The sequence below is a fragment of the Equus przewalskii genome, chromosome 13 (assembly GCF_037783145.1).
Source record: "Equus przewalskii isolate Varuska chromosome 13, EquPr2, whole genome shotgun sequence".
Classification (NCBI taxonomy): domain Eukaryota; kingdom Metazoa; phylum Chordata; class Mammalia; order Perissodactyla; family Equidae; genus Equus; species Equus przewalskii.
Genome location: NC_091843.1, coordinates 26,446,267 through 26,463,769, shown reverse-complemented (window position 1 = coordinate 26,463,769; position 17,503 = coordinate 26,446,267). Strand labels below are relative to the sequence as shown.

Sequence of the window (17,503 nt, the reverse complement as noted above, 5' to 3'; positions counted from 1 at the left end):
CACCACCAAATTAGAGAATACTCTCTTTTCAACTATCTATAAAACACTTTAAAAAAATGAACACAAAATTTAAAACTTTTGTGCATCAAAGGACCCTATCAAGAGTGAAAAGACAACCTCCAGAATAGGAGATTATAACTCAAAGAATAAAGTAAATATACATGAATCTGCAGTGATATAAATAAATGATTGAATACATTAAAAATTGGGGGAAACGAGAAATCTTCCTGCCTTACAGAAGACTTCCAAATAATTTATGTAGATACCCCCCTTCAGGAGGTGGAGCTTAATTCCCCTCCTATTGATTATAGATTGGACTTAGTGACTTGTTTCCAATGATAGAGCATAGGAAGGGGAAATAGTAACTTTACAAAGAAGAAATCTAGAAGATACCACCTGAACGCAGTGATGAAGATTAAAATCATCAGTGATATTCAAATTCCTGATATAAGATTATGAGAAGGGAAATTCCCCTTGTGATATTTTCCCCAAAATCTGTAAACCCAGTCTAATCATGAGAAAACATCAGTCAAACCCAAATTGAGAGACATTCTACAAAATATCAGACCAGTACTCTTTAAATCTATCGAAGTCATGAAAAACAAGGAAAGATTGAGAAACTGTCACAGATTGGAGGAGACTAAGGAGACATTACAATTAAATGTAAAGTGGTAGCCTGGATTGGATTCTGGAACAGAAAGAAGGATATTACAGGGAAAAAAGGGTGAAATCCAAAGAAAGACTTAGTTTAGTTAATAGTATTGTGCCAACGTTAACTTCTTAATTTTGACAACTACACCACAGCTATGTAAAATGTCAACATTAGGGGAAGCTGGACAAAGAGTATACGAGAACTCTTTGTATTATCTTTGCAACTTTTCTGTAAATCTAAGGGTTTTTTAAAAATGGTTTTAAAACAAAAGAAAAAAATCCCACAAAGAAAACTCCAGGCCCAGACAGAGATGGTTTCACTGGTGAATTGTTTCAAACATTTAAGGAAAACATAACAGCAATGTTACACCAACTCTTTCAGAATACAGAGGAAGAGTAATATTTCCAACACATTTTATAAGGCCAGAAAAAGCCTGACAGAGATGTTACAGAAAAGAAGATTCAAGACTAACATCTCTCATGACCATAGACACAAAAAACAAGTTGTATATATGTTTATAAGTACGTGAATATATGATTTATAAATAAATATATAAAATACATTATGACCATATTGGGTCATATGGCTTCAAATGGGTGAAGGTGGTCAAAAGGCACAAACTTCTAGTTATAAGATAAATAAGTCGTGGGATGTAACGTACAGCAGGGTGACTATAGTTAACAATACAGTGTTGCATATTTGAAAGTTGCCAAGAGAGTAGGTCTTAAAAAGTTCTCAGCACAAGAAAAAACTTTTGTAGCTATGTGAGGTGATGTTAACTAAACTTGTTTTGGTGATCATTTCTCAATATATACATATATCAAATTCTTATGTCGTACACTTTAATACAGCGTTATAAGTCAATTATATCACAGTCAAATTGGGGAAAAAATAAAATAAAAATTTTAAAATAAATAAAAATAAAATACATTATGACTAAGTTAGGTTTATCCCAGGAATGCAACCTTGGTTTAACATTTAAAAATCAGTCAATGTAATTTACCACATAAACATAGTAAGAGAGAAAACCACATGATGCAAAAAAGCACTGACAAAATTCAACAACAATTTATGGTGAAGATTCTCAGAAAATTTGGACTTCTTCATTCTGCTAAAAGGCAGCAAAAAAAAAAAAAATCACTAATATCACACTTGATGGGGAAATACTGAAAGCTCTCCCCCTAAGATTAGGAAAAAGATAAAGATATCTACTCTCACTAGTTCTATTTAATATATGACTCAAGGTCCTAGCCAGTTCAGCAAGGCAAGAAGAAGAAAGAAAAGGCATAAGATTGGAAATAAATAAGTAAAATAGTCTCTATTTGCAGATGACGTTATTGTTTACATAGATCATCACAGGAATCTACAAAACGACCACCAGAAGTACTGAGTGAGGTCAGCAAGTTCACAGGAAACAGGATTGATATACAAAAATCAATTGTATTTTTACATATTAGCTGCAACAATTGGAAAACAAATTTTTAAAAATTCCATTTGCAATAGCAACAAATCACAAAGTTCTTAGTAATAAATGTAACAAAGATCTTGCAAGAGCTGTACACTGAAAGTAGGAATACTCCTGCGAGAGATTAAAGAAGATTACATTAAGTGGAGACATACACCCTGCTCGTAGATTGGAAGACTCAATATTGTTAAGACGTCAGTTCTTCCCAAATCGATCTACAGATTCAACACAATCCCAGTCGTAGTCCAATGGTTTTGTAGAAATTGATAAATTGATTTTAAAATTTATATAGAAATGCAACAGACCTAAAAAAGGACAATCTTTTCAACAAACAATAAAGGAGGTCATTAGGGTGGGCCCTAAGCTAATGTGACTGGTGTCCTTATAAAAGGGGAAATTTGGACAGAGACACTCACACAGGGAGAAGGCCGTGTGAAGATGAAGTCAGAGATCCAGGTGACATTTCTACAAGTCAAGGATGAAAAGATGGCCAGCAAACACCAGAAGCGAGGAGAGAGGCCTGAGACAGATTCTCACAGCCTCAGAAAGAGTCGATCCTGCCACACCTTAATTTTGGACATCTAACCACCAAAAGGCGAGACAGTAAACGTCTGTTATTTAAGCCACCCAGTTTAGGATACGTCATTCGGCAGCCCTGGAAAACTAACACAGAGTTTGGCAGACTACACAATAAATCAAACTTCCTTAAAATGAAAACCCTCTACTCATCAAAAGACATCATCGGGAAAGTTAAGAGGCAAGCCACAGATCATGAGAAAATATTTGCAAACATACATCTGGCAAGGGACTAATATCTGGGATATATATATTTTTAAACTCCTATAACTAGTTAATAAAAAGACTGACGCCCAATAAAAATGGCCAGAATATTTGAACAGGTACTTCACAAAAGATGTATAAGTACCAATAAGTACTTGACAAGGTGCTCAATTTATTTGTCATAATGGAAACGCAAACCACGATGAAATACTGCCATACACCCACCAGAATTGCTAAAATTTAAAAGACCGTTTATATCAAATTTTGGAGATGTTCTAGAGCAAATGGAACTCTCATACATTCTTGGTGGGAATGTAAAATGGTACACCCACTTTGGAAAAATGGCCAACAGTTTCTTTTAAAACTAAACATATACCTGCCCTATGATCCAGTAATTCCATTCCAAAATATTTATTCAAGAGAAATAAAAACATATATCCACCAAAAAAATTGTACAAGGATATTCATAGCAGTTTTAATTCATAACAGCAGAACATTGATAGATAAGCAATGGTATAGTCATACAATGGAATGCTACTCAACAATAAAAAGGAAGGACTGGAACACATCAGAGATGATTCTCAGAAATACCATGCTGTTGGAAAGCAGCCAAACACAGAGTTCATACTGCATGATTCCACTTATGTGAAGCTCTAAAATCAGTAAAACTAATCTACGCTGAAAAAAATCACAATAACAGTGGCCTCGGAGATTGGTGGGCACGGGTATTGACTGAGAAGAGCAGGGGAAACTTTCTGGAGTGGTGGTAACGTTTTACATCTTGACAAAGGTTTGGGTCCCATAGTGTATTCATTGTCAAACCTTTTGAATGGCATATTCAAGATCTGTGCATCTTAATATATGTAAATTTTACCTAGAAAATTTATAAACAAATTTTGACCTCTAGTTAAATACGTAAAGAGTTTAAAGGTAAAGTGTACTGATGTCTTCAATTTACTCTGAAATGCATGAAAAATAGATCAATGGATGCATTGAGGAATGAATAGGTAGGTATGTGATGAAGCAAATAGGGCAAAAGGTGAATTGCAGATCTAGTTAGTGGATATATCATTGTTCACAGTAAAATTCTTTCAACTTTTCTGTATGTTAGGAAATTTTTATAATAAAATGTCAGCGAGAAATATGAAGACCACAGGATTTCCGGGGAGGGCAGCATTTTCGTATCTTACAAGTCATCTCATTCTGTGCTAGTGTTTCTCCAAGGGCGATCTCTGCCTCACCAACTTATGAGGCACCTAGGAGCGCACTCAGACCGACGAAGTTTAAGAGCTAATGTTCTATATCCCTATCCTGGAGGATTTCATTCCACACTCAGGGCTTCGAATGCCATCACGCCACTGCCAACTCCCAAACCTTGATCTCACTTAAGCTCTAATTCCCGTTGGGCAGAGAATTTCCACGGGTCTGTCTCACAGGTCACTTAAACTCACCAGGTCTCCTATTGGACTCACATTTCCCTACTCCTGCTTCCCAGTCTCACTCTCCTCTCCCAGCATTCTCTATCTCAGGAGAAGGCATCTTTCCACACAGTTGACTGAGTCGGAGACCTAGGGGGGTCACCCTACATTCCTCCTCTTTCACTTCCCTTCATCTCAGGTTACAATGTCTCAATGATTTGGCTTCCAAAACATGTCACATCTCCCTCTTGGCCCCACGGGCAGTCACTGCCTTTCTCCAGTTGTCATGCTATACCTTCTGAGTCTTCTCCATGAGGGGAGAAGCTCAAAATACTATAGGCAGTTCGGATCCTGGGTGCGGACATGGCATCAGGCAGGGACTGCTCATCAGGCCATGCTGAGACGGCGTCCCACATAGCACAACCAGAGGGACCTACAACTCGAACATACAACTATGTACTGGGGGGCTTTGGGGGAAAAGAAGAAAAAAAAGAAGATTGGCAACAGATGTTAGCTCAGGTGTCAATCTCTAAACAACAACAAAATACTCCAGGCAGCAGGAAGGGTTAGGAGGTGAGGCGTTATGACACCCAGACAGAGGTTAAGTAAGGTGCCCGAGGTCCACAGCTGGGACGTGCTGAAGGAGGGATCTGAATTCAGGTAATCGGGCTCCAGAGTCGTTTAAACCATTACTCAGTATAACAAAAGTGGCTTTTAAATGTTCTTTGCGATCAGATTTGACTACATCTATGTTATTAGAGTAACACTAGATGCTGTAACAGATAAACCCAGGTCTCAGTGGCTTACTGTAACAAAATTCCTATCACAATGGTCTCCTCAAAGCAGCGACAGAGGAAGCCAGACTCCTAGCATTCTGTGACTCTGCCATCTTCCTGGGGTCCTCCTCCCATGCATTCAGCCAGCAGACGGGGAAGAGCTCATAGGATTGGGTGAGATGATTTACAGACCAGGTCTGGGAATGCCAAAGGTTACTTTTTCCCAAGTGTACCCCCAGCTGTGTGTCCTAGAGGAAAAGGAAATGGAGTTTGGTAAGTGCCTGAGTTTTCACCAAAATCTAAATGCTAATTCCAACTTACTTAAAATGGGGTAATTGAACATCTATTCTATACTTCAATTTGTGGTGGCTTATGCTTTTCAGGAAAATATATCCATAGTCAGTGCACAAAATTTAGAATCTTCTTCTCAAAAAGGCAAGAATATACAATTAGATAGTCATATATTTACACATGTATATATGTATAGATATAAATAATCAAATTTGGCAATTATTAAAACACTACATGATTCACATCTTATTCACAAATTGGCTAAAAATCTTTTACATGCTCAAAAGTAGGCCCAAAAACTCCCACAAAAAAACCCCACCCAAAATGGTGTCAGAATACGGGAAGTACCCTACATGGCTTCACATTAGCTATTACCAGAAATAAACGCAAATTTTCTAAGCCCTTCTAGATTAACTTTTAAATCTTAAAAGGAAAAAAAAGGCAAGGTAAAGCCCTCTAGAGGAAAACAAATTCTCCAGAGAAACTCAAAAAACGGTGTTATATGGGGTATGGCCATCCCCTAAGTATATATTTTAGATAAAAGTGACATAGAATTGGTTTCAGAAAAAATGGATTTGTAGATAAACTTTGCCTGTCTCCTTTAAAATGACTTGTCTAATATCAGGATGACTTTCAAGCTATCATTTATCAACCACCACGTGGCACGCTCTGTGCTGAGTGCCTTCCGTGCATCATCTTATTTCAACCTCACCACTAAGCTCTGACATCAAGTACTAAAAAGGCCCAGCACAGAACGGATACAGAAAGATCAAAACAGTCAACAGCAAAAGTTTACATTTCTATGCACCTTGTTTGTAACTGCCACTGACCTCAAGTTGAGCTACCGAAGGACAAAGAAAACAGAAATCTAGAAATAAGCCTATAACAACATTTTGAAAATTGACCCGTTTTAATTTTTTTAAAAACAAAAAACAACACAACATCAAATTATTGTTACCATCTACAATTCAGTTATATCCAAACATTCTAAGACCAAACACAGTGCCCCGCGCAGAAGCAGGGAATTGAATGGGACTGAAGACACGTGCAGGTGAGTGCTGAAGACCAGAATCCCAGCGGCAGGTCAGTCTTCCACTCAGACGCACGCCAAGGCTTTCTGTTTCACAGTTTGTTACAGTGTTTTACAGGAAGTTCTTTAAGATTTCATCCCAGACACCAGGTTTCTTCAATCATACACAGCTCCATGACATGTTTCCATCCGATTGATAGGACTAAGAAGTAATTTTAATTTTTGTCTTTTTTTGGTAGCGCAGACGTACAACTATCAGCCAGATGCCTTTAGTAATAAACGAGGAAAGGAGAGGTAAGAAAAGGTCTGGGCTGTGCTGGGTGCTGGTTTCTCCTTGTCTTTCTGAGGGTGTGACTTCGGATGTGTTATATCACACTCATGCCACTACAATGATTAGGACTAGTAATCTTTTTTTAGATGATAAAAAGGAAAATACTCAATGGACATAAAAATGGTCAAAAGTTTTTTTTACCGCAGGTCAATTTTTTTTTCCCCCCAAAAAAGATACAAAATGAACATATAATGGGGATGGTAACTCCGCTGGACATTCCAATTCACCCAGCTGCTTGTTCCCCACAGAGGTAAAGGGAACAGGCACTAAGTTTTATTAGTAACGTTATAGTAGTAAACAGATGTGTTAATGGCAGCTTATTTGAGGTCCATCAATCCTTTGAATACGTGTAGGAAAGCATGACTGTCGTTCTCCAACTGCCCACATCTGAACACATTCAGCTACCATGGAAACTACAAAGGAAGGAAAAATAGATTTATTCCAAGATTCATTTACTGGGATTTTTAAGCGCCCTTTCTTCTGCAGAGCCCCAGAGTGGTGATAATGTGCTAGGGGCTGCTGTGTTTCCCGGCATGAGCTCCCATCCTCTGAGGGTCCTGAGAAGGATAGTGGATTGGTCCTGGAGCCCTCATGAAAGGAGGGGGTGGTCCCATTGGGTGGAACATGTGTGGCCCAAAACCTGCAGATGGGAGAGGACAAATTTGTTAGGCCTGTAGTTCCCTTGACAACCTTTGAAACCTCTCAATCTTTCTGAAGTCAAAACCACCTACATAGAAATCAAATGGATGAGGGGCTTTAGAAAATGTCAGCTCACCAGACTTGCTTAGGAATGTCGACCTTGGTTTTGGAAACCTTTCCTCAGACCAGGTTAAAAGAAAACTCCACAGACTCAAGGTATCTGCTAGGATGTCATCTGAGCCTCTGCTATCTACCAAACATGCCAATCCTACCAGACAAATTTGATCAGAATCTGAAAGGTGAGGAAGAAATCAGGCTGATGGCAGGACCCTGTCAACATTAACCTCAACGCTTTATACTAGAATGGAGGCTGTTCAGAAACCAGGACTTTTCTGCAGGGAGAATGGGAACTCTGCCACAGGACAACTGGCTACTCGTGACTGACTGAACTGCTCACACTGTCACCTGACATTTTGTAGGTGCCATACACAGTGCTACACAAAGTGCCGGTCCTTGAACTGAGCCAAATGTAACTGAGCCTGAGCCAAAATGTAACTTAATGATGTGACCAAGCACACTGTTTTTCTGACAGTTTTTTTGTAACAAGACTGTCTTACTGAATTTATCTTCTGGCACCAGCTTCTTATCTTGTTGCAGACAGGTAATAAACGCATTGTGAAATGACACACGTCCACAGCTGACACCATGAGCCATGGTGCTCGGGCATCAGTTAGGATTTAGTTTAGAACAGGGAACAACTGGTGACAGATCACTGCAATCCAGTAACTCCCTCTCTGACTACACACATACTCAGATCTTCAGAAAACTGGAGACCTTCCAGGAAAAAAACCGAACCATCAGGAATCCTAACAAATCAGCTTTACATGCAGACTTCTATGGGGCAAACTCCAAGGATTTAGACAAGTTAGACGTGATGGTGAGGTGTGAAGACAAGACTTTCACAAAGATCGCCCCAGGCTAAGTCAGACCTATTTACTAAGAAGGAAGATGAACGTTACCTGGGGGTGGGGGTGGGGCGATACCAGGGGGCGGCGGCAGGGCAATGTTCACCACAGCTGGAGGACCACTTGGGGGGAGGTTGAAGTAGTTGGCAGAGGCTTCTTCCTCTGCTGCAGGAGGAGGAGGAAGAGCTGGAGAAGAGAAAATAGCCAACCTTTATAGGGGAAGACAACTGTGCAACACTGTTCCCTCCACCGTTAAATCCTGGAGGTCCTGCTGGGAGAACAGAGCTGCTGCAGGAGCCAGAGGCCTGAGTCTCTTCTAACCTCGGAACATCAAGGCAGTCTATCTGAAGACAGCCGTCTACTTGGTAGACAGAAAGTCTGCACTCACCTCCTGGCAGTCCTGGAACCGGCTCTAGCTTGATTCCAGAGTCTGTGGTTCCATCCTTCTCTTTTTCTTTTCCTCTGGCTGCTTGGGACCTGGGAGACACAGACACACACTACATCAGCACTTTGTCCCACCTTCCATCACACCTCTGCTTCTCATGGTCCCAGGGGAGTTCCTTTGCTCCTTGCCTCCTCTTCAGCACACTCTTTTCCCATAAATGCCACAGTGCAGAGTGGCTAAGAGTAAAGGTTTTGAAGCCAGAAAGACCTGGGTTCAAAATCCGCCAGAGCTGTTGTGAGGACTAGAAGAGGCACATGTACGGTTTGGCACACGCTTACTCAGCACACAGGAAGCACTCCAGATGGGCTGCTGCCGCCATGAGCCAGCTCCTTCCCGACTCCAAGCAAGAAACACCTTCTGCCTTTGAACTTTCAGGGCATTTTACCTGTGTCTCTCTTGTGTCATCATCACTTTCAAACTTAAATTAGCTATTCTTCTCCACTAGACAATCAGCCTGGAGAGAACGGAATCTAGGTCTAATTCATTTGTAAACTCTCAAATCCACCCTTCATACCCTGGCAGTTATACTTGGTCTATAATAGCTGATCACAAAAATCATGACTCTTCAAAGGAGGAGATTACTACACCAAAACCCTGAATAAATTTCCAAAGCAGCATCCTCCCAACAGCCAAAGGCGTGAAGTATAATATAGAGAATGAAAAATTCTTTTTAAAGGTCCTACTGATTTAAGCTATTCACCAAAAGCTTACCAGTCTCCAAATAATGAAACAGTTTCTCGAAAATCTCAATAAAGACATTTAAAAATAGTCTAATTTTCACCTTCCCCACTTCACGTTGAGCCTGCGGCCATTGACAATCAACTTATTAAAGGACTTCTCAGCCGCCACTTCTGCAGCCTGCCTCGTGGCAAACTGGATGAAAGCACACTGCTGTCTCTGCACCACGGTGATCGTCCGGATCTCTCCAAACTGGTAGAAATGATTTCTGAAGAGAGACAGGCAGAGGAAAACAAGAGTTAACAACACATGAACATTCTAGGAGACTGAAAATGGATTAACTCTTTCACTGATTCACTACAAGGCGGGCGGCCCCACGGTTACCTGCCTAACTACCAACAGGTAGTTCCCCCAACAGCCTACCCTACTGGGGGTGCTGCATATCAAGGGCAAGAAAGATCATGAGTAAACAAAGGTTATCAAACATCTCAGGGTTTTTCTCATGGAGGAAAGGGGGCTCCAGTAGGTTCCTTAAGGGCCTAAACTCTAGATAAGGGGTTGGCAAACTACAGCCCCACTGGCCCATGAACCAAGAATGTTAAAAAAACATTTTAAAGGTTGTAAAAAAGAAAAAGAGAAGGAGGAGGAACGAAGAAAGTCTGTCAACCCCCGGGGACCGTCTAGCTCACTTAGACAGAGTTTAATGGAGAAAGGCTACCAAGGGCAGCTGATACACTTATAGGAGTTTCTTCTCCACTGTCTCTCTTCGGAAGCAGTAATTTCCATCACTATCTGCCCAGATGTCTCACTCAGCCAAGCAAAATACAAGCTAAGAATAATCCAAACTTACCAAATACCAATCTCTTTAAAAAGCCAACCATTTAAACCGTAAGAGTTTTATAATTGCAAAGCTCTCCCTCTCTACATAATTAATCATATCTGGATATGTGCCATCTTCAAAACATTTGAATTGGCTATTAGATCAAATACAATCTCCTATAATTATTACCATATGCAAGGATGGAATAAGCACTGTAGATTAACATTACTACTCTGACACCATAAAAGACAATTTTCTAAAGATTCTAGTCAGCATGATACGTATTAACTGTAGAGTGGCTAAAGAAAAACGTGCCTTGTACAGAATTACCATGCTTGCCTGTGTTTTTGCCAAAAAATTATTCCAGGGCAGTTAAAAGCGAAAATAGTTCATACAATTACATGCACAAACCTCAGGTCTGTCTCAGTGATGGTGTCACCCAGACCACCAACATACAGCGTGGTGATAGTCTTGTCCTCTGGTGGGTCCAGACGAGGCATGGTTGAAGCCCGCTTCAGAAGCTTATCTGCTACAGGGTCATTGATTCCATAATATCGGTCTTTAATGTTCTGATCAGCAAGGGGGTCATCTGGATCTGTAGGCTTCTCATGTCTATGGTTCAAGAAAGAACAATGCGTAAAGGTGAAACAAAGGAAAAAAATTTATAGGTATCACCCAATAGTAGCTACAAATACATACCCTGAAATGCCTTTGAACCAAAAACCCTGGCCATACCAAAACATAATTATCAAAATAGAGCTAATATCAAGTGATTTACTCTATCACACAAGGACTTGCCAGCCTTTTAGGAAAGCCATTTAAATGGCCATGTAGAGTGGCAAGTAGGGTTTCTGTATAAAGAAATGCTTTTGCCACGATCTACCCCAAAACAAATGGTAACCAAAACATGGCTATCCCTCTCCAGGTCAGTGGTTCTTAACATATCTGAGGTCTTGCATTCCACCGAGAGTCTGATGAAAGCTACGGACCTAGGCCTAGAAAAAGGCATAGATAATTTTGGTGGGAGTGGGATCAACCAACCCCCAGTTAAGAACCCCTAATCCAGACGCTTGGCAGTCTTGACTGAAACATACTCACAGCCCCTTAGAAGCCTGGCCTTAACTTGACTTCAACTACACACTGAGATTCAAGCCAGTTAGACCAAGACAGCAAAGACTTACAACTCAGGTAGAAACTTTTAGGGTCAACGTCCAGGTTACATGGCACAGCAGTTTAGTTTCCCAAGGTTTAGTTATAAGTAAAAGTTCTATTATAAGTAAGAACAACAATTTGGGGCCAGCCCTGTGGCACAGTGGTTAGGGTCCAGCAGGCTCGCTTTGGCAACCCAGGTTTGCAGGTTCAGATCTCAGGCGTGGACCTACACCACTTGTCAGCCATGCTGTAGCAGTGACCCACATACAAAATAGAGGAAGACTGGCACAGACGTTAGCTCAGGGCTAATCTTCCTCAAGTAAAAAGAGGAAGATTGGCAACAGACGTTAGCTCAGAGCAAATCTTCCTCACCCCCCCAAAAAAACCCAAAAAAACAAGCTCTTCTAAATTTAATAGTCTTAAGTCATGAGGTATATCCCCCTAGTTGTATATATAAACTTTTAGATTTTAAAGTAGAAATAGTTTAAGCTTAAGCTAGCATCTCCCACTTCTTAGATAACTAATCATCTGAAGCAAATACTGAAAATGCAGCTCAGCTCTTGCCTGTACGGACACTCCTCTCCTCTCTTACATTCTCCTTTCACCCAGAAGGAGCAAATGTGGGGTCGATTCCTTTTGTAGTAGGGTGTTGTCCGGGCCAGTTTGAGCAGCATGTCACTGGTGGATGTGGCTTTCCCCAGCATGCCAACTGGCCGTGTTCCATCAGAGTTAGAAATCTACACAGGAATGACAAATTCAAAAGATAAATTATATAGACAGTATCCACTAGGATTCTTTTCTCAAATATAAAACTACATCAAGAGTGGCAGCATACCTCTCTCTCCATATTCTGTGTGTAGTACTCTTTGTTGACATCTGACTTTGGCATGTCATCTTTAAAAGACAACCCTGCGTCACGAACCTGGATGGGCAGGCCTGGGACAAAGAAAAGGAGGAAAAAACTCAGATACACTTTAAAACATACCCATACTGAATATGCACAAGGAATACAATATCATCCTTCTCTTCTCCACTTTATTTGCTAACAGAGGCTTTAGTATATTTTTATTCAAAATCTTTAGCACCACCAGGCAAATACCGCTACAGAGCATTCTAAGAAACTGTCCAAATTCCTGAGCTGTCACGAAATTTGATGAAATAATGTTTTAGAAAATCTTTCAGATAAACAAACTTTGGTTAGCATCAGATTTGACCTGTAAATTAATAATGTATCTAGCTTTTATTATAACACAATTTATTTAAAATAAATGCAACAAGTAGTTTAGTTTTAGGCTGGTCCTACAGCTCCTCTGGATAGTCAGAGGCATATATGGGTCGCTGTATTCCAGAACACCTCCTTAACTAACATACAAATAATACTAAATAACATATATCCAGAACTCTAATTAGTAGAGTAACTTTCTGAACTTAACACACACAAACTCATATTTTCCTTTTATTTTATTGTATAACAAAAATTCCTGCTGAAAAAGTATTTTTCTCATACACAAAAAATCACCGGCAGTTAAAAAAAAAAAAATCACTCTCCAAAGCAGATACTCTGAAACAGTAGTAACATATCAGTCCTAACAACAGTTGAGACAAAAACCTAAAGCACAATTAGCCTATGAACACTGGCAGGGATTGGGAAGCAAGCTTTGCATCCAGAAGGAAGCCCAAGGCAAAGAAATTACCTAACACGGGAATGATGCCTTTACCTCCCCTTGGCCACAGGGATGTACTTGAGGGAGGTTAAGGCCAGTTCTGATTAATTCCCAACTTTTCCTTAAGTTCCTACTATCGTTCAGGAGGACTCTAGAAGGGCCTAGTAAGGTTCTCCTCTTCCTGGGAAAAGCAGACCACAGCAGACATTCTAAAGTGGGGTCACAACCAGAGACAGTGTAAGAAATGAGAGACAAAAAAACGCCTTCAGCTCTACGGGACAAGGCAAACGTACCATACTCGAGGTCCAAGAGGCAAGTCTGACAGACATTCTTCAATTTACTGCAGGTCTGGCATACTTCTGTCTTCTTGAAACGCATGCGGACCCCAGGGCACCAGCGAAACACTGTGAACGGCCTGGCACAGATCTTTAACACCAAGTAAGAGCCAGAGAGTTAATGGTCCTGACCTGGACATCAATCCAGGAGACAATAACAATGGGGGACTCAAAGAAAGGATCTCTGAGTCTAGGGTTTAGAAGGGACCTTAGTAATCATCTAGTAAATGCCACCTGATGTTCAATCCCATCTACAACACCCTTCCGCAGCAGTTGCAAAAATTCACATACTACAGAAACGAAATACTCAAAGTTCTCTCCACCCTAGAGATAACCACCATTAATAATTTGACCCTTAATCTTTTTTAGGGTGAGTGAGGAGTGTCACAGACTCCTTTGAGAATCTTATGGCAGCTGTGACCTTCCTCCTCAGCTAAAATGCTCATGTACATAGTCACACAACACTTGGTATAATATCTCAGGGAGTTCAAAGCCCATCCACAGACACCAGGTTAAAAACCCCTACATTAAAGGGCTCATTTTCTTACCTCCCACACTAAACAGTTAACAGCCAATGAGTATGAAAGTGACATATGAAAGTTGTACAGCACTGACTTTTACCAGAGGACCTCAAACCCAGCAAGCTGAAGGCTACTTTGGTAGAGAAAAGGCAAATGAAATGAAATCATCACTCTTAAACAAGCACACTTACTTTGCATTCCTTCCCATACTTTTCTTTGGTCTGAAATAGAAAAAATAGAAAAGAACTGGAGTTACAGAAAGAAAAAGACTAGATGTCTGCTCCTTTCCTAAATGCAACCTCAAAAATGTGTCTGAAGCTCCCTGGCATCTTAAAGGAGCTGGGGAAACACCTTTTATTTGGCTGGGGGGGTGGGGGGGAGTATGGGTGTGTGGAGGGGTTATTTATTCCAAGCACCTACTATGAGTTATAATCTCTTGAGACTCTTATAGATCTAACGCCAGATAAGCATGTGTCTTCCCACAGCCACAACTCTCAGATTCACTTCTGGCTCCCAAGTTCCCTCCCAAGAAATGAAATTCCTAACAGTTTCTAAGGTCCCCACGTCAGGGAGGATGCAGCCATGGTCACCGCATTTTGCAAAGTTTAGTCAGAAGGTAACTACCACAGACTCATCCTGTGCTGATATCCTGCATGCAAATGTTCTGTTCCCAGAAGCTATTCAAACATCTTCATCTTATCAACATCAACACCTCTGAGACTGATCACAATACAGCTCTAACCCAATTATCAAATGTTAGCTGACACTAATTTTATCTTTATTTATAAGGATAAGGAGTGCCTTACACTAAAGAGACACAAGGTGCAGCGGCCAAAAGGCATCTGATTGGGAGTCAGGAAACCTAGTTTCTAGTCCTGGTTCTCCTCCTAACTGGCTGAGGTCCCTGGAGTCAGAATATCTGAATATAAATCCCAGCTCCACTCTTTATTCGATATATGAAAAAGATATACAGGCTCTTCGCTTCTAGTTAATACATCTACCCTCTAAGTAAATGCTCAACAATATTAGCTATTACTATGACTTCCACAACACAGGACTGTCGCTGAGTTCCAAAGTGAGAGGATAAGCATGACAGTCTTTGCAAATCGTCCTACGCTTTGGGTTTGCAAAGGACAGTGTGCAAGGACCGTGACATTGACAGAACACGGACAACTCCTGCTTCACACGCGATCACTCACCATTCGGATATATGGGTTTTCTCCAAGACACGTCTGGCATAGAATGGGGAAGTCCTGGTGAAAATGGGAAATCTGGTTGAGGACCAGGCTCCGAAGAGCCTGCCACCTCAGCCACACTCGTGGGCACGGGGGCGGGGAGGCGAGGGGCGAGGGTGGAGAGCAGGGCAGGGACCCGAGGTCCAGCACGGGCCGGGGCGCGGGAGGGGGCGCTCTCTGCACTTCCGGCAGGAGGCGGGAGAAAAGGCCGGCTCGAATAGAGTGCGGGGGGCAGGGATGGAAAGGGTCCCGGACCTTGGCAAATCCCCTTCCCTCCAAACATGCGGGAGGGCCGCCCTCCAGCCTCCTGCTCCAGGCGAGCAAGGCCGCGGCGCTGGCTTCTCCCCGGAATTCCCTCGGTCGCGCCGCAGTCCCGGCCCTGCCCGCCCGCAGGAGGCGCGGTTTCGCCGCCTCGTCCCGTCCTCCTCCGGCCGGTACACTCACCGCATCCTCCCAGTTCTGCCTGTTGTAGGTGTTGGAGCCCAGAGAGGTCGCCATCTTGAGCGCGCCCGGGGGCAGCCGTAGCTTCCGAGTTGGAGAGAGGACCGCCACAATCCCGTGAGCCTCCGAGGCTGGCCCCGGCCGTCGACGTCTTATTTACGCGTCATGCGCGCCCTTGGGGGCGGAGCGTCGTGCGCCATGACGTCGCCCGCTCGGAATTTCTTCTTTGAATTGGAGTCCTGGTGTGTTAACACTCTAGTGATTCCTTCGAGTTGGCTACTTGGGATGAAGAGCCATGAGTACAATTGATTTATTTAAAACTTGAGTGAAAGAATAAAGGAACAAGTAATGAATGAGGGGCTGGGATTAAGACAGCCCTAGCTCCCACTGAGCGCTTATTATGCCAAACGCTGGGCGAACGTCTTGCTGTGCCAGTCTTATTTAATTCTCACAAAAACCCCACTGCGGGATTGCCAGATTCAGCAAGCAAAAACACAGAACAGCTAGTTAAATGTGACTTTCAGATAAAGAACGAACCGTATGTTAGTATAAATATGTCCCAAAGATATTTACACTAAAAAAATGACTCGTTTATCTGAAAGTCAAATTTAGCTGAATGTCCTATATTTTATCTGGCGACCGCTACCCTCTAAGCGGGTGTGATTGTCCCTCTTAAAGAAAAGGAAACTGAGGTTAGAGAGATTAAGTAACTTGCTTCTGGTCGTGTAGCTAATATATGGCAAAGCCACAAATCCAAAGGCAATAGTATTGTCTTTACAACTTCTGAAATGAAAAGAGTCTTATGGATCAACACATACATTCTTATATCATTTTTGGAACAACTCATAACCACTCTGCCAGTACTTTATGTATTTCAAGCATTCTGGTACCACTTTCATAATTTTTGACATATCCTATCATCAAACTACCTAATATGTTTGTCACCATTTTTAAAAAACAGGTTTATTTAAAATAGTTTAGGTACGGCAAAATGTCACCCCTTTTAGTTGTACAGTTATGAGTTTTACATACATTCACCACAAATATAGAATAGTTCCATCATCCCAAAAAGTTCCCTTGTGCCAGAGTCCATCCATTTCTCCCCACACACAGTCCATGGCAACCACTGGTCTGTGTTCTGACGCTATAGTTTTACCTTTTCCAGAATGTCATAAATGGAATCCTGTATAGCCTTTTGGGTCTGCCTGTTTTTTCTTAACATATTGTATTTGAGATTCACCCATATTGTTACATGAATCAGTAATTTGTTCCTTTTTATTGCTGAGAATTCCATTGTATGGATATACCAGAAGGTTAAAAAATCCATTTGCCTATTGATGGACATTTGAGTTGTTCCAGATTTTGGTAACTATAAATAAAGGCATTATAAACATTCACATACAGGTTATTGTATGGACATAGGCTTTCATTTGTAAATACCTAGGAGTGGGATTACTTGATTGTATGTAAAGTATGTATTTTCCTGTATGAGAAAGTGCTTGGGTTTATCTGAGCTTCTTGGATCTGTGGTTTGTTGTCTTTTGAAAATTCTTCAATGTCTTCTCTAAATATTCTTCTGCCTAGTTTCTTCTCCACCTGGGACTCGAATTACACGTTAGATCATTTGATATTGTCCCATAGATCTTGAGTACTCTGTTGTTGTTTCACTCTTTCTTGGGTTTCAGTTTGGCTAATTTCTATTGACCTATCTCTAAATTTCCTGATTATTAACAAGTCCTTGCCTATGACAAGTCTACTGAGGAGCCCAGAGAAGATACTCTTCATCTCTGATCCTGCGTTTTTTATTTCAGTTTGTCTCTTATAGTTTCTGTCTCTCTGCTGAAATCTGTTCATATATATTATCC

The 17,503-nt window shown here is 41.3% G+C and overlaps 1 protein-coding gene across 2 annotated transcripts; it reads right to left on the bottom strand.

Annotated features, from left to right (window-relative positions):
* Window positions 1–6,273: 6,273 nt before the first annotated feature.
* On the bottom strand, window positions 6,274–16,773 carry RBM22 (RNA binding motif protein 22). 2 transcript variants are annotated; one of them, XM_070570448.1, is made up of 12 exons: window positions 16,671–16,773; window positions 15,642–15,958; window positions 15,162–15,215; window positions 14,154–14,183; window positions 13,400–13,532; window positions 12,278–12,378; window positions 12,007–12,179; window positions 10,702–10,902; window positions 9,574–9,738; window positions 8,736–8,824; window positions 8,402–8,533; window positions 6,274–7,383 (listed from the first exon to the last, which is right to left on the bottom strand). In XM_070570448.1, exons 2-12 carry the CDS (start codon window positions 15,693–15,695, stop codon window positions 7,253–7,255), a joined length of 1,263 nt encoding a protein of 420 aa, XP_070426549.1. In that variant the 5' UTR covers window positions 15,696–15,958; window positions 16,671–16,773; the 3' UTR covers window positions 6,274–7,252. The 2 variants fall into 2 exon arrangements, with proteins under 2 accessions (XP_070426549.1, XP_008515452.1); XM_008517230.2 differs by having other exon boundaries at window positions 15,642–15,914.
* Between the last annotated feature and the right edge of the window lie 730 nt (window positions 16,774–17,503).

Bases quoted from the DNA above. Each gene is read 5' to 3' on its own strand.
- RBM22 (XM_070570448.1), bottom strand. From the start codon at position 15,695: ATGGCGACCTCTCTGGGCTCCAACACCTACAACAGGCAGAACTGGGAG. The intron at 9,739-10,701 runs GTTTGTGCATGT...GTCTCTCTTCAG, and splicing joins ATCACTGAGACAGACCTGAG to AAATCATTTCTACCAGTTTG. The intron at 7,384-8,401 runs GTAACGTTCATC...TCCCATCTGCAG, and splicing joins CGCCCCACCCCCACCCCCAG to GTTTTGGGCCACACATGTTC.